Here is a 23,209-nt window from a genome sequence, read left to right as displayed (position 1 = left end):
CAATTAATTCACAAACCTAGAAACCAACCCAACCCAAATTACATAGGCAGATAGATAAAGAAGCAGGATGAAGCAAAATGATAATAATTGGTCAAACAGAACCCAACATGCACAAAAGCTTCAAATGTCCAAAGCTCCAAAAACAAAACCAAAACAAAACATAATAATAATAACCCAAATTGGGTGAACCAAGTTCTACTCAGTAGTGGGTGGCTCTTGTGGGGAAGAAGATGAAGCTTCATCTGCAGACGAGACCAATGTCCAGTCCGCAGGGAGAGGAGGCAGAGGAGTGTACACAGTGGGCTTGCGTTTCACGTCCCATGGCTGCGTTTTGCGAGGCCGAGTCTTCCTGTGATGAGCAGTGGCCTTCTTCTGTGGCCTCGACGAACACTCAATCATCAACCCAGTACCTCCACCAACTGAGCCGCGCCATGGGGATGTCTTTGGGACCCCAAACGACGCCGTCGCAGATGGGTTCTTCACGGCCACACCCACAGCCACCAATTGAGGCCCCAACACAGCTGAAACTGACATCTTCGTTTCTCACAGTTAGAAAAAGACGATGGAGTTGGGTTTTCTAGTTTCTGTACCTCTTTTGGGGATAATGTTTTGCACACATTATCTTTTAGTTTTGATTTGTCGTGGTGGGTGCGACCTTTAGTGTTTTAGTTTTTGGGCCTTTTGCTTGGTTATTGGATTTGGGTCCAATTGTCTCCTTTAGGCCTTATAACAAATATTTTTTTATAAAGAAAAACGATAATTGTATTAATAAATCAGGCACAAAAACCATCACGCACTATAGTGAATACAAATACCTACAAAGGTAATACAAATATGTGAGCAAGCAAGCCCAATTGAACTTGATTGCAAGCACTTGTTAATGATGAGGAGCCCAGTGCAAGACCCTTGACAAATGAGATATGCCAAGGCATGGTTGAGTGTCTTGCACCATGCTAAGGCAAGGAAGTTGCGCAACGAGTTGTGCACATGAAGGCAAGACAAAGTGGGATGAGGAGTGTCCTGAGATGAGAAAAGGCAGCAAAGTTTTTGGCATGGCATAGGGAGCTAAGGCCCATCATGTGCAGTAAGTGTCGACTATGTTGACAATTGCCTTCGGAAGATGTCGATAGAATTGTGAAGAAATTGTCGACAGATTGTGGAAACTCAAGGCAGGTTGGCTCGGAAGCTCTCAACGGATGCTATCGACAGAATGCGGAAGCTGTTGACACGCGTTGTCGACATGTGCTGGTAGATTATGGCACGTGCTGGGAAGCTTCTGGAAAACTCACCAAAGGACTCCTCCCACTATATTATAATTGTATTTCAGTAAAAACTCATCAAATGCATCCTCCGACTATATTATGATGTTTTCCAAATTTTGGGCTCGCTCTTAAATTAATTGGTCAAAGAAGTGGGTCACTTGAAATATCTATACTAAACGGGAGTGGTAGGAATATTGCATCATTTCATTGATTAGATTTCAATAATTACTCACCAAATGATGATTCCTACTATATTATGATTCGATTTCAGTAAAAACTCACTAAATGATTCTTCCCATTATATTATGATGTTTCCCAGACTTTGGACTTGATTCGAAATTTATTGGTTAAAGAAGTGGGACACATTAAGTTTCTAGACTAAATGGGAGTGGTAGGAATATTGGATAGTTCATTTGCTTAGATTTCAGTAAAAACTGAACAAATGAATCCTCACACTATACCATGATGTTTCCCAAGTTTTGGGCTCGATCTGAAATCAATTGGTCAAAGAGTGGGTTACATTAAGTATCTACACTAAACGAGAGTGGTAGGAACATTGCATAGTTCCTTTGATTGGATTTTAGTAATAACTCACTAACTTAATTTTTTTTCCGTTACCAATATATGAGTAACATAAAAAAAAACACAATGCATTGCAGTTTCTATTTAAGCCTAAAAAATACCAATACAAGAGTTACATAAAAATACAAAATGTTGCATTTTCTAATCTATAAGTCTAAAAAAACTAATATAAGAGTAACATAAAAATACACACCACAAATGAAATATTGAAATTATGAAAATTAATTTGAGTGGCAATTCTTGTAATTTATGGGATTTATTAGCTGTAATTTGAGGTTCATTTATTGATCATTCACCTGATCCATATCAGGTGAAATTAGATTACTATCTATCACAATAGTAAACTAACCAAAGCTCCCCCCCAAAAAAAAACTAGGAAGAGAAACTTTTAATTTATTCCCCTAGTTTTTGTAAAATTTTCCAAGCCGCCAAATATTCAAACTCACGCGTAATAACTTGTAGCCCAAGGCTCAAAAAAGAAAAAAGAAGTTAACGGTCAAAAAATCCAAAGAACAAGTTAGACGGTTATGGACTGACCCTTCTCCTCTCTCCGCACTTCTCTCTCCGTTCTCCAAACAAAAAATCAAGAAATTCTCATTTTCAAGAACCCATAAACTGTTTGATCGAAGGTCGCTTAGGAAATTCAATGCAATCAACATGGGAGTTCACAGAACAATAAGCACATCAGGGCCTCGATGGGTTACCCGTGTTCTTCCCGGAGTCGTTTCAGCGGCAACGGTCGTCTTTCTGCGCATGTCAATCTCATCATTCTCATCACCAATTTGCAAGCCTATAAGAGACCGAGTGGGTTTGATATCTTTTTTTATAATACTACTTGTACTCGCTGCGTTGCATGTTCTTGAACCCATTGGCCAACTTTCAAGACACCTCTTTGGGATCGAAACCCCAATTGGTTATGACCCCTTTGAATCTTTAAAGAAGCATCTGCAGCCTTTGGGTTTGGGTGCTCTGGTTGTGGCGTTGTTCTTCTTGGGGAATTACCAGTCTTCCGTTCATGCCACCTATTGGGGGATTTAATTTGTTCAAGGCACCACTAAGATTTTGTGTTAAATTGTCGGTTTACACGTTTTTAGTTCGTTTGGGTACAGGAAGATTTGTGATTGTTGTACATATTCTTCATTGTTGTAACTTGTAATTAATGACATACTAGTGTTACTGAGGAAATGGAAACACTTATTGTGTGAATTACAAACTACAGTCTACATATAATTCATTATTATTTGCTCAATCAAGTGTCCTGTTTTCATAGTCGTTGATCATCCATTTAGATACACGTTCGGTAAATGGCTGATCCAGAAGAGAGTAGGATGTGACTCGGCTTCATACCAAAATTGAACCTTCAGAGAACAAGAAGAGGGAACAAGCAAGCAACCAGTGAAGCTGAAGAGGAATTAATCCCACAATAATATTTCTTCCCTCTAATGATGAACATAATCTTGCTCTTCCATTGCCTCATCCCGTCTCTATGAAAAAGCAATCCATGAATCGACATATGGGTACGTATATTTGTTTAATACAAAATTTAGATATAAGGAAAAAAGGAAATAGCTATTCTTTGATGAGTTAAAAAGTAAATAATTAATAAATTAAATTAATGAAGCAGTACTGCACTTTATTTATAAAAAACCAACCCAGTAAGAGCACGCTCATGCAAAACCAAAGAGATTATTTTCAACACCAACTTAAGGGAGTCCTCAAAGAATATATGAGTAACTTTGGCAGTTGTAAAGTTTGGTCAAGGAAGCAGGACTGGGCTCAGAAACTGGGCAACAGCTTCACTGATGCACCGTTGTCAAAGAAAAGCTCTGAATTTGGGGTAAAGGTGATGGTCATTGACTCGGGAAGACATTGATTGCCATGTTTAATTTTTTGGCTTATTTACTGTTGCACCCCCTAAAACGAATGCTCAGTCTCATTTTATCCTCTCTCTTGTAATAACCCAAACCTTAATTAATATTTAACTATTAGTTTATTAAGGAGAAAGGACAATTTTGCCCTTGGACTAAGTCATTAAGGGAAAGTTGACTTTTGACTGGAGAAGAATTTGACCCATCCACTTCCACTGTTGCGTAGAGCGCGACGAAACGAGTCCGTAGACACAGAGTAGACTCGAAGCGGAGTTGTAACGAAGAAATTACGGTCAAAATACTTTAAGGGCAAAATGGTAATTTTCCAAGCCAGATTTTTAAAAACTCAGATTCTCTCTCTTCTTCCCAATTTCTTCTTCTCTCCGTCGTCCCTTCTCCAGCCGTCTCCTTCAAAGCTCCATAACCACTGCCGCTTCCTCTTCCAAGTCCGAGATTTTGATATATATTTTTCACTTAGCTGATTGGGTAGGATTTTAGAAATTTCAAGCATAGATTGTTCGATTCTCAACTTAAGTTTCAGCTTTGAAAGTAGGATTGGGCCAGGCCACTTTTGGGGTAGGTCCAAAAAAGTGATTCTAAATTGGGTGTTTTACCTAAGTTAGGAGTTTGGGCGGCGAGATTCATAATGATCCTCATATTCTTACGAACGTATAGACATTCACGAATCTCAATTCGGACGTCGTTTGAGTGTTAAGCGGACTTTTACATAGTGTGCGTTATCCGGGTTCAATAGTTTCGAACCGTTGGATCGTGATTACTAGATATGTTAATCTAGACCTTGCCAGGATTGTGTAGGATTCGACGGATCGTGAATCGGAGTCCCGTATACTCAAATCGCGAACCCTAGGGTTAAGGGTTTAGAATCGTCGATCGTGTGATCATGACGAATCTAACCGTCCGATCGAAACGATTCACGGGACGAATGTCCTAGGATTAAACGAACGTAATGTGGGCATATGAATAACTTTAAATTGATGCACGCACTTCTAGAAGCCGGGGTTTTATTTAAATATTTATACCGAGCGTTTATTAATATATTTTATTATGGTATTTGAATCAGGCACTCGGGCACGTTGACTGCAGGAGTGACCTTCCAAAGGTCCAGCGAGTTCGGACCAACCGTAAGTGGACTTTTGTTTTTCATAAATGAATTTATGCAATTTAGTTTCAGTATTTGATCTTGAATAAGTTTTATTCAAAGACTAGTGTTTTATTAATGAGACATGCTTTTAAATATTATGATTTTCATGCTGCCGAGTGGAATATCCTTTAGGGATATAGAGAAAGAGAATTTTAGTTAAACACGATAAATGGCAGTCCAACCTTAACAGAAATTCAGTTAATTATAAGATCTTTCAAAAACTTTGCTTATTATTATTATTGTTACTTTCTAAGCCACCCTAGGTACCCAGATATACAGATGTTGCCTTCGGATATAATGATGTCCACGGACATCCAGTTGATTTTATCGATTGCCTTTTTAATGGTACCGGACTGAGGACGCGGATCAGGTTGACCAAGGTCCCCGAATCCTATGCGGCTCGGATTGACTTTGTGTCACCGAGACCTACGAGGATGTGTCACCAATAGTGATGCGAGGGGAATTGACGGATATCAGGAATTGACGGAAATAAAGGGGTACACTTAGGTGGTAGTTTTAAACTTATTTTAGTACTTTTAAAGGATTAATATTGATAATGAGTATGATTGGTATATATATATATATATATATATATATATAGATATATGAATGCATTGATTGCAGTACTATATAATGAAGAGAATGATTTATTTTTGCATAACCGTTTTTACAGTTGGGTTAGTATGTTCTTATGTATTTTCTAAACTTTGTTTTCGGGTCCACTCACCTTTTTAATGTTTTGCGCCCCCAGGCTGTAGACGTGCATCCGAGAGCCACCACAGGGCAATTCCCTTCCCGCTCTTCCTCATTTTGATGTAGGATTCCTTGGTTCACAAGTGGTTACCTCATTTGTAAATAAATCAGATAGTTGCTTTGAAAAACTTACTTATTTTTGTATCATATATTTAAATGCTTGTTGACATGTGTGAATTTTGGGAACGTTCGACTTACAGGGAGACTAAAATTTCGATAGAAGTCATTTAAAGGAAATTAAGTTTTTAATCAAAGAAAGGGCAACCAAGTCAATTGTGCTCGACACTTGTTGATCACGAGGAGTAAAGTGGAATTTGGGTCCAACTCTATCCCAACCTAACCCTCTTTTGAGGAAGAGAGAGAGAGATATATATATATATATATATATATAAAGAAAAAGAGAAGGGATGGGGTGGGGTGCAATGGAGGTGAGAGAAGAGAGATGCAAAGGAGGAGGAGAGAGAAGAGAAAGGCAGAGAGAAAAGAGAAGAGGGAGGAAGGTGGGGTTGGGGTGCGATGGAGGTTGGGTTGGGATGGGAGAGAAGAGAGGGGTAGAGGGACAAAGGGATAGAGAAGTGAGAAGATAAGGAGCTAAAATTATTAGAATGTCATGCCACGTCATCACACTTAAGGATTTTGTGGATGGAAATAGATGGAAGTGGTAAAGTGAGAAAATTTCAGTTTAAGTAAAGTGAGACCAAGGGTCCATTTTAGGGGGTAAAACGGTAAATAAGCCCTTTTTTTTTCTTTCCAGTTATGAAATTTTTAAACTTAAAAAAAATCAAATTTTAATTCAATAGTGAATCATGTGCCTAACATGTGACTTTTTTAACAGAGATTTGGATGGAAATTGCAAAAAACTGATGGTATGGGATAAATTGGAGATAAAATATAGTGTGTGGGCTAAATTGGTAAGAAAAAATTAATTTAAAGGGGAAAAGCTAAATTTACTATTTAAAAAAATGGATGTTACAATGGCGACTAATATGGGAGGATTACGTAATTGATGGTGTGTCATCGGTGTTTAAGTTTGAAACGCACACTAGGATAGGGAGACAAAAGGGAGTTGCCAAATGACTTTAATTTGATCTGTTTGAGCTGGCATGACGAATTGTTAACTTCCTAGAGAATGAAAGAAAACGTTTCAAGTAACTTGGATACCATGTATGCATGGTTTTGTATTAGACTAAAGTACAATTGCATATTATATTCTTCCTGTCGCAAGCAATTACGTTCCCTTCCTTCCCTCCGGTACTGTAAAGCCAGTCAAGAATCGCCGCCTCAACAGTGGAAGTAAGTGACCCCAATCCAATCCAATCCTACTATAAATACGACCGCCTCTGGTACCCAGCAGCAGACAAGAAAAAGAGAATTATCGAGGCCTGAGAGAAATAATAATAATGGCAAAATTGGTGAGCAACAAGCAGGTGATTTTGAGAGACTACGTCTCTGGCAGGTATCCGACCGAGTCGGACATGTATGTGAAGACAAGCAACATAAGCTTGAAGGTTCCACATGTACAAGGACAAGGAGAAGGGCCTTGTAATAATATTGTGTTGGTCAAGAACCTCTACTTGTCCTGCGATCCAATGATGCGATTTCTCATCATGGATACTTCTCATTACAAAATGACCAAATACGATTATTGTACCCCTGGCTCTGTAAGTCATCTTTTAAATCTATCACAATTTTGTTGATACAGGCATGAATGTATAATATAATATCCTGTACATATATATGCAGCCAATTCGTGGGTATGGTGTGGCCAAAGTTTTGGACTCCAGTAATCCAGAATTTAAAGAAGGTGACTTAGTATGGGGGCTAACCAGATGGGAGGAGTATAGCTTCATCACAAACACTGAAAGCCTCATCAAAATCCAGCACACTGATGTACCCCTTTCCTACTATACTGGAATTTTGGGTAAGTACATATCCATACATACAACTCATTTGATCAAATCTCTGCTTGTCTCTCTATAAACTATTCAAACTCTCATGTGATTATAAATATGGTCTGCTCCCATCCCATTATATATCAGTCGTCGTGACTACTTTTACATTTCTTTCTTTGTGATCTGATACGACCCGATCCAATCCAATCCTCCGCTGTAGGTATGCCCGGTAAGAGTGCTTATGCTGGTTTCTTTGAAGTATGCACTCCGAAGAAAGGGGAATGCGTGTTCGTGTCTGCAGCATCCGGAGCAGTTGGGCAGCTTGTGGGACAATTTGCAAAATTGGCTGGTTGTTATGTTGTTGGAAGCGCTGGAAGTAAAGAAAAGGTAACCTTCTTATTGGCTTCAAATTCATTATTGCATAAGAATAACTCCTGCCTAGTTTTTCATTTTTATTTTATGGTCTTTGTTTATGAATCTTGGTTTAATTAAACTAGGTTGACCTGCTGAAGAATAAGTTGGGGTTCGATGAGGCCTTCAACTACAAGGAGGAGCATGATTTAAACGCAGCTCTGAAAAGGTATTTTCCTCAAGGCATTGATGTCTACTTTGAGAATGTTGGTGGGGATATGCTGGAGGCTGTGCTGCTCAACATGAGAGAACACGGTCGCATTGCTATTTGCGGAATGATTTCACAATACAATCTTCCCGAGCCTCAAGGAATTAAAAATTTGATGCAAATTACATTTAAGAGACTGCATATACACGGATTTACACATCGCGATTACGATCACATCGTGCCCAAATACTTAGACTTTGTGCTGCCTTACATCCGCCAAGGCAAATTAGTGTATGTGGAAGACATAGTTGAAGGCCTTGAGAATGGTCCAGCAGCCCTGGTTGGGCTCTTCAATGGCCGCAATTTTGGCAAACAAGTCATTGCACTTGCTCACCAATGAATCATCAAATCAAAGTTAGTTCTTGGATGATCTCTACTTGTTAATTCTTCAGTGTTGTTGTTGTTGTGCCTTCTTCTTATATACCTATGGCTAGTACTGCTTGTAATTCTCTGTCTGTCCTTTGAGAAAGTAAGGGTCAGGTTGGTTTGGTGGGATTCCTCAAGCATATTATTGTAATTTGAATCTGCTACAGTAATTTGTATACAAAATGTAGCAGGGCCGATCCATTGATATTGGAGGCCCTGGACAGAAATAAAAATTGAGGTATTTTATCTTCAATATTTACCTTTTGTTTTTCGTACACGTCTTAAAAGCTCAATGAAATACAAGATTTTATGTGTATGAGACCAACTCTAGCGGGGGAGCCCAGCCCGGGGAACTTGTTCCAGCGGACAGCCCAGGCCTGGGAGGTGTGGACCCACCAACTCGGCCGGCTGGCCACTGAGGTCCAAAACGAGGGTCACGACGCTACAACCCCCTCCCTGGCGTGCCGATTTGATTTTTTCCTTGTTGCCACGTGGCCGTCTGGACTCTCCGATCCGATTTTTCCTCCAATCCAACGGCACCAATTTTCTTGCAATAAAATACTAGAAAAATTTCGAATTTTTTAAAAATACCCAAAAATTAATGAATTTTTTTCTATAAATACCAGCCAATTTTTTTAATTTATCTGAAATTTGAAATTGAAAATTTTATTCGATTATGAGATATGAATTGTATTGACATGTAGGAACCCTAAAATCTAATCCTAAAATATTATCCAAATTAATTATTGTGGTAAAAAAAGTTGTGAAAAAAATAAAAAAATGAATAGTAATTGCCCTTTGCCATGGCAACGGATGGAAACGGAAAATACTATTTGCAAGGGCAACTACTATTCACGTGAATAGTGGTGCTCTAATACCCTTTACCATGGCTAAGGAAATGGGTGGAGTTACTCTAACTGATGCATTTTGGGCTTTATTCTAAATTTATGTGGGCCTTTTTTTTAACTTTTCATGTAGTGGTCCTCTTTTATATAAATTAACAAACTTAAATTTGAAATTTTATTTTGATTTTTGTTCAAAATAGAGATATTTAGCCATATACTCATTCTTAACACTAAAACTATAAATAAACCCTACACCATTTAAGAGAAGTTAAAACCTTTTTGTTATGTTATAAATGAGTTTTGGGTGTGTTTCTAAAGTCTATTTTATATAGGTTTTTTTTTTATAATTTGGGCTCCTATATTGGGTATAATAGTGAATTTTCCTATTGAAAAATATATACGTACGTGTATAATACGAGTATTAAATGGGAAAATATTAAATTCTTTATACGGATAATAACTTTGGAAAAGTAAAAAATCAAAAGGAAGTATTATATAAGTATTATAAGGAAGAATGAAGTATTATTTAAAAATACATACATATATGTATAATACGAGTATTAAACAGGAAAATACTAAATTCTTTATATGGATAATAACTCTAGAAAAGTTAAAAAATTAAAAAAAGGATAGTAGAGACTCGGGTAATGGCCTAATATTAATGGATAATGCTCTAAACTACTCTTATCTATAAAGAAAATCGGGGAAAAATATTTTATATAAAATAAATAACCCCAATATGTATTTAAAGCGTATAGCCGCGCGGCTATACTATTTATTAAAAAGTTTTTAAAAGGACCCACCTATAGCCGCATGGCTCTACTTGAATATAATACATTTAAAAAGTATAGCCGCACGGCTATACGAGTAAAAACAAAAGTATAGCCGTGAGGCTATATAATTAATTTGAATATTTTATATTTCAACAATATAGCCGGTCGGCTATACTATATATTTAAAAAAAATTAAAGAAAAAACGAAACTCAACTCCTCAAGTGCCCAGCATCTCCATACGTGGAGCTTTGGAGATGGAATTATTTCCACCTGTGGAGCTGGGAGTTGGACTACACTGAATCATTTCCTCTATCAAATTCTAAAACACAGATATATGTATACACACACACACATATATACATACCTGTGTTATACACATCTGGTAAATCACCAATTCGCTGACACATTTAGAACCATACGTCAGGTTCTCTGCATTATCTTCCTCTTCATCCTGACCTTAAGAAAAAGCCTCGGAAACGAAAACCATTCTCTCAATCGAGCCCAAATTTTATAGGCAAATTACAGAAGGAGAGGTGGGCAGATTCGAGCACATTCCAACTGAGTCGCCTTTATCCCAATTGTATAGAAGAAGGGATCGGGAGCATTTTTGCTCACCACTTTAACCAATGTGTACCACCACCACCACTATTCTCAACACTTGACACGTACCATTCACATAACCAGGGTTCCATAAATATACAAAGTAAAGAGTTAACTATAGTTATGTCAATGGATACGTGTCAAGTGTTGAGAAAAGATGGTGAGGGTACACCTTAGATTAAAGTGGTGAGCAAAAATATTTTCATCTGCTTTAGCCTTCACATTTGGCCAGTATCAAGGTTTCGTTGCTAGTGCCAGGCGTAGTCACACTTACGATCTCCACACTTGCACAAAATAGCATGATTGGTTGGTGTAAATTGTCTGCAGCTGTAAATGACAATGTTAATTAATCAATCCAAGTAATCGTTTGTCAATGTTTGAAACCCTTATTTTTGTCGAGACTTTTTGTATTACGTGACTTAAAGCTTTGATTTTAACTCTCGCTATTGTATTCGTGGCAAAATAAGCCAAATTTACTATTAAAACAAGAAAACCAATAAAACCAATAAAACAAATTCGACTCATTTACAAATTTTGGTAAAACTTGATTTGAGAAGTAATCTGACTTCATTGATGTATCTCTATCATATTACAAACTACAGATCTGTACAACATCAAGTTAATCTGTATAATTAAGTGTTATTCACACAATTAAGCATCCTGTTTGCAAAGTCGTTGATCATTGATTAAACTGTACAAGAAGCCAATGCAAATAACTGAATTGGATATATGCCTGGTAAATCACTGATTCGGTTGGAAAAAGAAAAGAAGCAGGACGTGATTCGGCCTCAAACATGATAGTAAATACCAAAGGATTTGAACCTTCAAAGAACCAAGAAGAGGGAACAAACAACCAGTGGAGCTGAAGAGAAATCCTTTCTTCCCTTTGAAATGGTAGTTTCTTCCCCTCTAATGATGAACATAATGTTGCTCTTTCATCGTCTGAGTACCTTTAGCAGTTATAAAGTTTGATAAACTTACGAGAATCCTCATGCTTGATACTTTGCCTGACTTTTCTATTTCTTCTTGTTGACAGCTTTGCAGCATATGGACAAAGTTGACGAGCGCTAAAAATGCATGCTCCCATATGGACGTGCAAAAGCTGCCTTGACAATGAGACTGAGACTGACTGAAACCTCAAAAGATAATTCGAGCCAATAGCTGGAGTCCGACTTGATCCCGAAATATCTTGGGGAGGGGAGATGAGGAAGCCACGCTGCTGATCAAAATGGTGATGGACGAATCTTCTCAGTTTCCCTCCGTAGATCTGAAAAACACGCAAGTTAGAAATTTCATCTCCAAATAAGGAATTCATGTAGGAGGACTCCCCTCGTGTTCCATCAAGCTACCCAGACATTTACCAATGCACCAAGTCACTATATATATAGTTCTAGTGACACAACAGTTCTGACATTAAGTCGAGTTAATCTATATTGGGAGAATTAAGACAGGCCACCAAGACGTATATACATTATATGTGAATGATTTTGCACAGAATAACTCAGTGAGAAGATTATCAGAACTATATATATGACCAATAACCGTGACAAGGAAACCATAGAGGAACATATTATATTCATGAAGATCAAACCCTAATTGATGTAGATCTACAAATACCTCTGGTAAATCATGAATCCAAACCCTAATATGATAAATTTTGAACCATATAGTCCAACCAACATAGGATCGTCAAAACCAATGATGTTCCAGATCTGCTGTTTTTTTCAAGCAAGGCGATCAAAAATTTGGTAAATTTAGATAATCAAAACACACTGCTTGTTCCACTCATCCCAAACAAATCAGAAAGAAAATATATTTTGTAAATATGAAGGGATTACCTGAGCAGCCGTGGCATCTCTTGAATTTTTTTTTTAATACTCTTTCTTCCTAGAGTGAGCTCGTCGTCCAGGCCCTCTATTGGAAAGAGTTCTACAAAACAAACTCAAATATAATCGTTAGAGAATTGAAATCAAATAATTATATAAAACAGAAAGTGTTACTTTAGATCTTTGTATATACCCGTCTGGTGAATCACTAATTCGATGTTAAATTTAGAATTCTCGAGGCTTTCAGCATCATCTTCCTCTTCATCCTGGCCTTCAGACATACCCTCAGACGCCAAAACCATTCCCTCTATTGAACCCAAGATATGATGAGCTCAGTTTTGTAGAAGAGGTGAACGGCGGTTTTGACAAACAATGGCTTAAATATATCATGATCATCTGTTAGGTATTAGGGTTTGGTGGGTCTATCTTATCTGCTACAGCCTTCGCCATGTTCTATTTGGCAAGTGTTTTCGTTCCCTGCCAGTGCCAGGGCTATGAGATATATATATATATATATATATATATATGTTTCCAAACAAAATGTATGAAATAAATTATACAAAAAATATATATGACTTAAATGAAAAATAAATTTATATTTTCGGAAATAAAAAATTACTGGATTCCCTAACCAAGAAAAAAAAGAGACCTAATTTTCTATTATGTTAATAGTAAAAGCTTTCGTGATGTTTCATGTATGAGTGCAAACATGTCATACAAAGAAGCAACTCATTCTTTCATAAAAACGACGATCTTATTCTTGAAGTTGCTAATCAATGAGCACGTAAAAGAGATAACAATGAAAGGTTTGTCATTTCCTCTACTCTATGACGTGTTCCTTGAGCTACACACACATCATCCATATTGAGAATGTCAATATCGTGCTTGCCATAAAAGGAAGAAACTTTCTGCTTGTTTGGGAGTGATTTTGAGAGGGCAACATCATTTATGGGGAGAAGCACTCTATGTCCTTCTCCATGTAAAATAACTTAAAAACTACTTAAAGTGATTATTGGTTTATCTGGAATCACTCACATACCAGAGCCCTTTATCAAGTAAAATATCTCATTCATATCCCTCATTGTTTGCAATTATTGCTTACAAGCTTTGACTAAAGCCAAAACATTCACAATATCTTCATCTTTTTTGTTTTTTATTTTATATTATTTTTTATAATGCTTGTGACAAGGCATTTCTGATCCCCAATGCACTTTTCTTCAAAGATAGACAAAATACAAAATGGAAAAATTACATCAATTCAAACAAATTACTTGCTTCGCCTCTGTGATAATAATTTACTTCATTTTCAAGAATCCATTAGTAACACAAGAGATGTGATGCTTGTTGGTTGAGGAATTTTATCATTGGGATGGATTAACGTGATTAAATCCATTGAGAGGCCGATTCAGCTTTATTGTGATAATCAACCAGCTATATTTTTCGCAAAGAACAACAAGAGATCTGACGAACTCGTGTCAAATACTTGTTGGTAAGAGAGAAAGTAAAGGAATGACAAACTCGTGTTGATTATACCAGTACTGATGACATGTTAGTTGACCTATTGCGAATCAATGTTTAGGAAACATGTAGCGGCTATGGGTTAGTTCCAGACTTTGATGCCGCGAGCTAGTGAAGTTTTGATTTTGTTTTCATGTTTTAGCTAATTTATTTTCTCATGTTGAAACCATTGCATATACACAAGGTTGATTGTTTATTTATGCAATGAGGTATTTTTATTTCGAATTTCAATTTCTCATCGTGGTTGTGTTATTGTATTTCGATAACATGTTGATGCAAATGGTCATGTGTTTGCTCTTAGACCTATATGACCCATGTTTGATAAGAGCAAATGGAAAGTTTACTGAAATCTTTCGGAGGACCAAATACATGTTAGTGGAGTGTGTGTTCCCATTTGTTACAATAAGCTATATTGTTAATCCACTTATGCCTAAGTTCCTGGTATGGTTGCATATCAGTGGCTTTTTGGGATATGTCTGACTAATATAACATACTCCTTTATTGGTCCTATGTGTTGATCATATTTGACAAGAAACTTGTTTTAGAATTTTTGGCTTAATTACCTTTCATGGTGGACAATTAATGTATTCATCGTTAGTTAATTGTTCGCCCGAGTGGGAGAATGTATAAGAGCTTTCGGGCTCCATCATTAGTATATGGGCTTGTTGTGTACTACCTATTGGTACATGATTTATTAATGGGAAACATAATATGGGCCAATAATAATAGGCGGACTCTATATCTGTTATATGGTGATTTCTTATTTTTGGGCTTGGACTGTTCCTACATGCGTTGAGATTAGGTTTCTCCTTGATGGATGGGAATACTAAGGTAGCGTGATTGCTTACACTTTATAGGAAACCAGAAGCTTTTTAAAAAAATTGCTTCATACTACAATCAGCAAAAGGAGGATGCTGAGCAGCAACATCTTCCGAGAGTGTGTAGGAAGATTGCAAGAGTGAGAAGCAAGAAATCTGTTTCAGACTTAGACGAAGAGACGTAGTCGAAGGACGAGGTAGATGAAGCGTGATTTTGTTTTCTCCGTGTTTTCTCCGTACTCTAATTTTGAGTTGAGAATGGAGAAATTGTCATTTTGGCATTTTCACGTTTTACACTTTATGAGTAAATTCATTCTCCCAAATCGTTTTCCGTGTTTTTGTCAACAACCCACTGAACGCATTTTCTATTCGTATTTGGGCTCAGAAAATAAAAACGGTCCTCTAAATATGCTACCGAACAGCCCCTAAGTAAGCTAGAATTCTATAGCGAGGACCTTATATATGGCCCTTAGGTTACTTAAACACTGAAATTCTTGGGTTAAGGGTTTTTCAAACAGGAGTATTTACTTAAACACTGAAACCTTTGCTTGTTTATTGTTAATTAGCCTAGAGTTTATATTAAAGTACAGGCTGTTTCTAACAGAAGTTATTCATTGGTCATATAGATTACACATCGGAGACATTTCCCTTCAATGAGTAAATCAAAAGCTTTGTTGATTTCTTCAAACCTGATCTCGTGTGTCACAAACTCATCAAGTTGTAGTTCCTGATAGAATGAAAAAACCCAAAAAAAAAAAATTATTATTATTAAAAGGATATATGTCCAAGGTATATAAGTTAGGCAAACCACCCCTATATAAACAGATAGATGCTATAAATTACCTTGTCCTTATATCGATTGATGAGGACAGCGATATCAGATTTAGGTTTGAGTCCTCCAAATAAGGATCCCGTGAGGGTTTTGCCAAAAATGATATCAAGAGAGGGAAGAGTCACCTGTGAGCCCGGTCCGTCCATGCCTAAAACAACTGTTTTTCCCGAACCCTGAAGTTGAAAAGAAATGTTTAGATATTGTTTTGTATCAAAATTTAAACTTGTAGCTATTTTGGCCAAAGTAGGTGGTGGAGGATGGGAATTTCCTCCTTGTGCATATATACCAAGTACATGCAGAATTTTCAAAGTGAAAGTATATTTTCATGATTTTGCTTGAAGATCAAGTTAACATCTCAAGGATGGGCAAACAGTGGTCTAAGTAGAGATGATGACAATGGGTTAAATTAGGGGAGGGTATGCCATTTCCATATCCATCCCCGTCTAAGCTCAAAACTCTTATAAGCACATCAAACAAACTTTCCAACAGACTTCAACAAATTCCTGAAACACATTTCTTACATATATTTCAAAAATTACTACCTAGGATGATCGTTCAATGCAAAATAAGGCTCAGCATAGACTTCACAAATTATGATATATGTGGTATAGAAACTTCTGATCGATTTCTTAATATATAAGCGTCACTCTCTCTTCCCGCCTCTTAATTTTAGTAACCTTGTTGAAATTTCCACTTTGCTAAGTTTTTTTAGTTTAAAAAATAATGATAATTTCTTCTTTTGGGGTCAACTTTGCTAACTTAATGATGTCCCTTGTGTCCACTTTTTTGAAAAGGAACAATCTGGGTCTAGTAGTGTTTTTTAAATTAAGTTTATATAGTTAGTTGTACTCTTTTGTTTTTTCGTTTCCTAATGAGGTTATTGTAGTTAGATTTCAATTACAATCAATGATAAATGTCCTAATTTATTGATGAAAATATTACAAGATTCAAGCATGTGATGTAAAGATAGGAACTTAATTGAAATGGAAATCAAACTTTAGAAACATATTTGATGTAAAGATAAAACAAATAAAAAACAATCGTTCAAATGATAAATTGACATTGAAAGATGTTGCACATTGGTTCAAAAATTGTGAATTGCCCTATGGGTTTAGACTAGTGAAAAAGAGACCAAACCCCACACATGATCAATATGATACATAGCACTTTCTTGATAGGACCAAATATGAGAGAGAGAGAGAGAGAGAGAGAGAGAGAGAGAGAGGGGCAGACCTTTCGGCAGCAAGCGTAAGCTTCTTGCATCAGTGATATCAGCCCAACACATTCAAAGCAATAGTCTGCACCCCCGCCAGTCATTTCCTTGATCATCTGCTTCATACATGTAAAAAACAAACTGTAAATCCTTAGTAAAATAACCAAATCAATCAGAAGTGAAAGCAGAAGCCACCAAAAGCATATCAACATCCAGTAATATAATCTTTTAATTTCAAGAATAAGTGTGCATACGAGTACAAAAACAAGTAATGAAATCTTGGTGCATAGTTGTAGAGAACCTCGCTCACAGAATTATTCTCACAATTCGCAGGGTCGACAAAGTCAGTGAGCCCAAACTTTTTTCCTGTGTCAATAAGAAAAAGAACAAGTCTGCATTAATCAGATTCAGATTAAACACATCATACATCAATTCACAGGCACAGCATAAAGTTTAATCAAGCTAAGATCCAATTACCAATTTCAAATTTGTCTCGGTTCACATCCACGCCAATAATTCTAGCTGCTCCACAAAGTCTTGCTCCCTCCGCGACCTGGAGAGTTCAACCATGGATATGATCCTAGAGTGAATCAAATATGGACAATGAGGAAAAGAAGTAAAAAGAAAACAAGTTCTGCAAATGCATACAGCTAATCCAATTGAACCCAGCCCAAATATAGCAACGGTTGATCCCTTCTCCACCTTTGCTGTTCTCCAAGCAGCACCAACTCCTGAAACCGAATTGAAGAAATAACAATTCAAGTCTAAATTTTGCAAACACCGCCACATCAAGTCAAGAAGAATGTCTACAAGTTTAGGAATTTCAAGTTTACCGGTCGATACTCCACAGCTCAGGAGGCAGGCCCTGCTTGGGGGTATTGCAGGGTCAATTTTTGTGATATGGGCTATGTCTACCACTGTATACTCAGTAAAACTAGACACGGAGAGGAAATGGTATAAAACCTCCCCACTGAGGTCTGTGAATCTGCTCGTCCCGTATCTTGGCATAAAATTTGAGGGCCTGGGGAATTTTGCACATAGGTTGCTCCTTGTCGATTTACAATCTGCACACTCTCCACATTCTGACACGAATGTTGGGATGACGGTATCTCCCTCAGTCACCTCATTGACATCCTCCCCAACACTCTCCACAACCCTACAAGGAAATTTATATATCTCCTTCAGTTACCTCATTGACATGAATATGTTGGTATTTTTATTTGCTGTTGATTGAGTCAAATATGAAGGGGCAGATCTAGGAATTTATTGCAGGAGAAGAAAAGTGGTGGAAGAAGAGAAAACCCATCATTTGACAAAGCATCTTCTCTTAAATAATAGCATAAATCAATGAAAAGAAAGAGAAACACATCATTTCACATCCTGAAAGTAATAGAGAAATAGACAATTACTAAAGAGATAGCGGTCTTTCTTTAACAATAATATGGTTTGAAAGGTAAGATCACAAAGTCTCGGAGCTCACCCAATAGCTTCGTGACCAAGAATTCTTGGGAAAATTGCAGGGAAGTCCTGGCAAAACAAGAAGCTATGGATAAGCATCAACTCTTAATTATTGTAAATAGTAGCATACCAAAAAACGAAAAAGAGATGCTAAACAAGAACCTTCATTTTCCAGAAGGAGAGATCCGTCTGACAGAGAGAGGTACATATAATTCGAATACGGACTTCATAAGGCATCGGGGGTGCCACCATGATCTCTTCAATCACTAGAGGCTCACCTGGTTTGCGACTCACAGCAGCTGCCATTTGTATTACATATTTACATGCAACATGATCAGTTTCAGAGTCTCAGACTATTCAAAAACAATATATGCAATAAATTTAAACTAACAATTAAGCTTATCAATAATAAGAACCTCTGCATCGAATCGGCTTCCCTCGGCTTTCACTTGGCAATTTCTCATCATCCATAGCGGCCATAAGAGCGCACACACACTCTCTCTCCCCCCCGGACTAATCTGTCAGTCTTCCTGTGAGTGTGTATTGTGTATAGGACATGCTTGAACGGCTGAGACAATTAGGTGTCCAAGGATAAATTTTTAACGAAAAATAAATATAATAAAAAATGACCCAATTTGAAGTAGAGTTAGGTAAAGAGACAATGCAAAGACAATTAGGAATGAGTGAACAGAAGTTTTCCAATGATGAGCATCTTACCAGCAATGACCCTACAATGAATCAAACAAATGATATAAGACATGTCACATGTGAAAATTGAAAAAGAAAAGGACACACCATTGACTCTCAAGCCATATAAATGACATTGGAGATTAAAATTCACCCAGCATGACAGAGCAGATACAAAGTAGAGGAGGGAAAATCCAAACTCTACCCAGAATGACAGAGCTGCAGCAGGAAAGTGTCAATCAAGCTACAACTTGTATGATATACAAATCGCTAATGGGATTCTGAAAATCCCAAAAATAATAAAAATAATAAAAGAATATCAAGTTGGTATATATTGTGAAGTATAAAAGTATGGACTAGTTTGTCATTTCAAGACAGTGTGCTGTGTGCATGATGATACAAGAAAAGGCACAATTAATTAGGAAGCTGATCTGTTGGGCTTTTTTAGTCTTCTACTGAAATGAAGAAAGAAATACACTTCAAATAAATAAACATTATATGTTGTGCCAGTTCGGATGTTGAGGTTCCACCAATTTTTTTTTATTTGGAGCATATGTGATCGTTGGACTTCATACATGATTAAATGCCCAATGAATTTTATCATTTGTAGTCAAAATTTAGCATCTAAATTCATAAACGTTAGTTTTTATAAAAACTTTCAAACTTATTTGACTCATATACCTCAAAATCAAAAACCAAACAAAGCTGAAAACCTTATCACCTGATTATCATACCAAAATAATATAAATAGTTTGTCATTACCAGATCACTTTCATTTGTGTATGAATTGGTCTAGACTGTCCGTCTCCTCTTGAGTACTTGTCCCCTCCAAAATAAAACAGTTGGTGTCATATATGACTCACACCAACCTGCAAAAGTGGATGAACCCAAAGAATATACCAACTTATAAACTTAACAAGGAAGGTATGGAAAAAGTAGTATATACAAAATGCTAAGACCAACTTGTTAATTATAATAAAAATTATGAATGTTCAACCATCTAGTTTTCAACAATGGAAAGATATGTACCACTAAACTAAGAGTTACTTATTTTGTTAATTATAATAAAACTAGGACCTCTTACAACATTGGAAAGAGATGTACCACTAAACTAAGAGTTACTCATTTTGAAATGAACATACTTCTAATAAGTTTTTGTTAACAAAAATGCTAGTCATATATAATACATATATACTACATTGTGTACCACCTCTCTAATAAAGGTGAGCCCCGTTGTATTGGTGGCTCCACCTTTATTAGAGAGTTGATACCTAAGGTGGTATGCAAATGTGGTATCTCTAGCATTGCTCTTTTGTTAATAGCATTTGTAAAATTAATAACAAAAGATTTGGTTAGTTGCGGTGCAGTGATCTCGATTAATCATCATTGCAATCATCTATTACAGTCACAACAACAACTTACACATTAGGAGCTGGAAATGGAAGAAAGTAATCTGACTACTCCAAATGACACAGAAAACCCATACATTGAATTAGCAACATCGATTAGAAAGGACTTGGATAGCTAATCTCCCCCGGCATATGATCGTTGTATCTACAGGGTTCCTGAGCATCTACGGTGTATAAAAGAAAAGGCCTACACACCACAGGCAGTCTCTATAGGCCCATTTCACCATGGTAAGGAAAGCCTAAAAGCCATGGAAGAACAGAACATAAGGTACCTACAAGATTTTCTATGTCATAGTAAGTTAAACTTGGAGATTTGTATTATAATAACAAAGGACCACGAAGCACGTTTGCGTGGTTGTTATGATGAAACCATTGAGTTTTGCAGTGATGAATTTGTACGAATCATTCTAGTAGATGCTGCCTTCATCATTGAGGTCTTATTGAGGTGGAGTTTCCTCGAATTGCTGGATGAGAATGACTGGACATTTTACAGACCAGTTACAATGGCAGTTACAAATTTATTAGACATGCAGATGCTTGAAAATCAACTGCCATTCTTCATTCTTAACCCAGACAAAGACAAACTCCCTATGTGTGATGAGAGTCTTTCAATACTTGATCTTTCTGTCAAGTTCTTCCAGGATCCCATGTTTCGAGAGGAAACTGACGATTTATTTGAAGTAGAACATTTTGTTGGTTTAGTAAGAGCTTTATGTAGACCGAATTTTGAACTTTCAGCAGAACTCAAAACCATCACCATACCAAGCATGACAGAGCTACATCAAGCAGGAGTCACATTTATGGTAGGGTCAAGCAAAAATTTATTCGACATACGATTCACCGATGGGATTTTGGAAATTCCAAAATTGAAAATATCCCCGGCAATAGAGTTTGTAATTAGAAATATCCTTGCATTTGAACAATGCCATATGCATTGTGATGAAAATTACATAAATGATTATATTGTCATCATGGATCGTTTTGTGAACACCCCAAAGGATGTGGAGTTGCTTGTTGAGCATGGAATAGTTGAAAATCTGCTAGGTGACAGCACCGGAGCTGAACAAGTAGTGCAGAACGCCCTGTCACAGATGGAAGGCAAATTTGAGGCAAAACTATTTCAACACACCTTGGGCAACTATTTCTGTCGTTGCAGCTGTTGTTCTCCATCTCTTGAGTGTCATTATTTTACATGGAATAAAATCTTTACCTTTGTTTTCTTTTGATAAATATAAGGGTTACTTTTAGTAGGCATGTCGCACATTTATTCCAAGAGGAAAATAATATACCTTCTCCAACACCAGAAGATTACCAAAAATCATACAGCCAACTAATCTGCACATTTATTCCAACAGGAAGAGATGATAGACATAACAAGATAACTAGGTGAACCATCCAAGGATGGAGATGTTGGGCCACATATCTAATTTTTGATACCAAAACAAATCACTTTCTGCGTCATTATTTACGACTGATGTTAGTGTAGATAAAGATCACTTCTACTATGCCACTCTTTGCGAGGACCCGATCAAGATTTGTAACCCTATTTTCTTCTCCATTTTTGTATGAAGATATTCAACCATTGTGTCTGAGAAACCTCATTGTGTTCTATGAATTCAAGATTTTTCATATGGAATATCATAAGAATAGATTCTGCAATTTGCTCCCTTTATCACGATTAGGGGCCGGCACGATTCATATTGAATCGGTTTTATCTCAAAATTACGGCTGAACTAATTACAATATAATGGTTTGGTTTGGTTTAATTTTGACAAAAGTCATGAAGAAAATTGAACCAAAGCAAACTAGTTTAAGACGGTTTGGTTCGGCTGGTTTGAGCATAAGCCCAATTCTCTTTCCTTTTGCATATTTCCAACATTGTTAGAGCAATTACAACCAACAAATTCACAACTTACTCCATACTTAAATAATTTTCTAAGTATGATACCATCATAAAACTTCAAATTATAAGAATTTGTTGTAGCATCTGGTTTTTGCAAAAAGATTTTGTAAATAATATCTTCACAAAGAGAATATCTCGTATGAAATTGCAGGAACATAAAACAAAAATTAATTAATTAAAGGATATGAATAAGAAATCTGATTGTCTTTTGAGAACTTATAGAAACCAAGAATGGAAAACAATAAATGGTGGGTTTGAGGAACAGAGAAGAGGGAGTAAATAAAACTAAAAATATGTTTGTTGGTTGCTCTGTAGAAGATTTGTTTGTTTTTGGAAGACTTTAAATTGTAATGTTGTACTATTGAAATCGCTATGTTGAAATGGAAGTGTGTAAACATATTTGAGAGTTTAATATGATAATCTTGCAAATCCTGATAGTTTTAATTGAGCAAGTTAATGAGTTTGACTTAATTGTTCTTTTAGTGAATTTGGAATATGAAAAATAGTTCGTATTCACAATGGAAATGTTAATAGTTTGAAATCCTACCTTAGGTGGAAGAATAACGACCACTTTAAGTAAGTGGATATGTAATTGGAGTGGCAAAATATGATCAAATGGCAACCACCTCCTCCTGCTTGGTTTAAACTCAATTTTTTATTATTTTTTATTGTAATTGAGTTGTTTTCCAGTACTAACTACAATGAGTAATGACATCAATATGACATAGAAGGGTCAAAGTCAAGCTTCCAAAGGAAGAATCGTAGTCATCCTTCTGCCACGCGTCATGACAGGGATCCATAACCACTGGCTTAACAGAATTG

General features: G+C 36.6%; 3 protein-coding genes, 1 long non-coding RNA gene and 1 pseudogene across 8 annotated transcripts; 2 read left to right on the top strand and 3 right to left on the bottom strand.

The window, feature by feature from the left end:
* Positions 1–68: 68 nt before the first annotated feature.
* On the bottom strand, positions 69–625 carry LOC103319394 (large ribosomal subunit protein cL38). Its single transcript, XM_008220924.3, has one exon. It carries the CDS (start codon positions 532–534, stop codon positions 196–198), a length of 339 nt encoding a protein of 112 aa, XP_008219146.1. The 5' UTR covers positions 535–625; the 3' UTR covers positions 69–195.
* Positions 626–6,861: 6,236 nt separating this feature from the next.
* Positions 6,862–8,757, top strand: LOC103319393 (2-alkenal reductase (NADP(+)-dependent)-like). The gene is made up of 4 exons (XM_008220923.2): positions 6,862–7,288; positions 7,371–7,548; positions 7,740–7,906; positions 8,017–8,757. The coding sequence occupies exons 1-4, from the start codon at positions 7,028–7,030 to the stop codon at positions 8,476–8,478; spliced, it is 1,068 nt and encodes a 355-aa protein (XP_008219145.1). The 5' UTR covers positions 6,862–7,027; the 3' UTR covers positions 8,479–8,757.
* A 2,555-nt stretch (positions 8,758–11,312) lies between these two features.
* Positions 11,313–13,005, bottom strand: LOC103319392 (uncharacterized). Its single transcript, XR_513275.3, has 3 exons — positions 12,743–13,005; positions 12,562–12,652; positions 11,313–11,990 (listed from the first exon to the last, which is right to left on the bottom strand). It is a non-coding gene; the product is annotated as an uncharacterized LOC103319392 (long non-coding RNA).
* Positions 13,006–15,408: 2,403 nt separating this feature from the next.
* Positions 15,409–19,000, bottom strand: LOC103319391 (alcohol dehydrogenase-like 7). Of its 5 annotated transcripts, none has more exons than XM_089047574.1 (10): positions 18,805–19,000; positions 18,551–18,687; positions 18,411–18,457; positions 17,764–18,086; positions 17,579–17,661; positions 17,408–17,483; positions 17,185–17,296; positions 16,951–17,071; positions 15,729–15,890; positions 15,409–15,612 (listed from the first exon to the last, which is right to left on the bottom strand). In XM_089047574.1, exons 1-10 carry the CDS (start codon positions 18,866–18,868, stop codon positions 15,493–15,495), a joined length of 1,245 nt encoding a protein of 414 aa, XP_088903700.1. In that variant the 5' UTR covers positions 18,869–19,000; the 3' UTR covers positions 15,409–15,492. The 5 variants fall into 5 exon arrangements, with proteins under 5 accessions (XP_088903700.1, XP_088903703.1, XP_088903701.1 ...); XM_089047577.1 differs by having other exon boundaries at positions 16,951–17,049; positions 17,241–17,296; positions 18,805–18,999; XM_089047575.1 differs by having other exon boundaries at positions 16,951–17,049; positions 17,232–17,296; positions 18,805–18,998.
* A 1,513-nt stretch (positions 19,001–20,513) lies between these two features.
* On the top strand, positions 20,514–21,732 carry LOC103319440 (UPF0481 protein At3g47200-like; annotated as a pseudogene).
* The last annotated feature ends 1,477 nt before the right edge of the window (positions 21,733–23,209 follow it).

The sequence above is a fragment of the Prunus mume genome, linkage group LG2 (assembly GCF_029339155.1).
Source record: "Prunus mume cultivar Tortuosa linkage group LG2, ASM2933915v1, whole genome shotgun sequence".
NCBI lineage: Eukaryota > Viridiplantae > Streptophyta > Magnoliopsida > Rosales > Rosaceae > Prunus > Prunus mume.
This window is presented reverse-complemented; position numbering and strand designations above follow the sequence as displayed.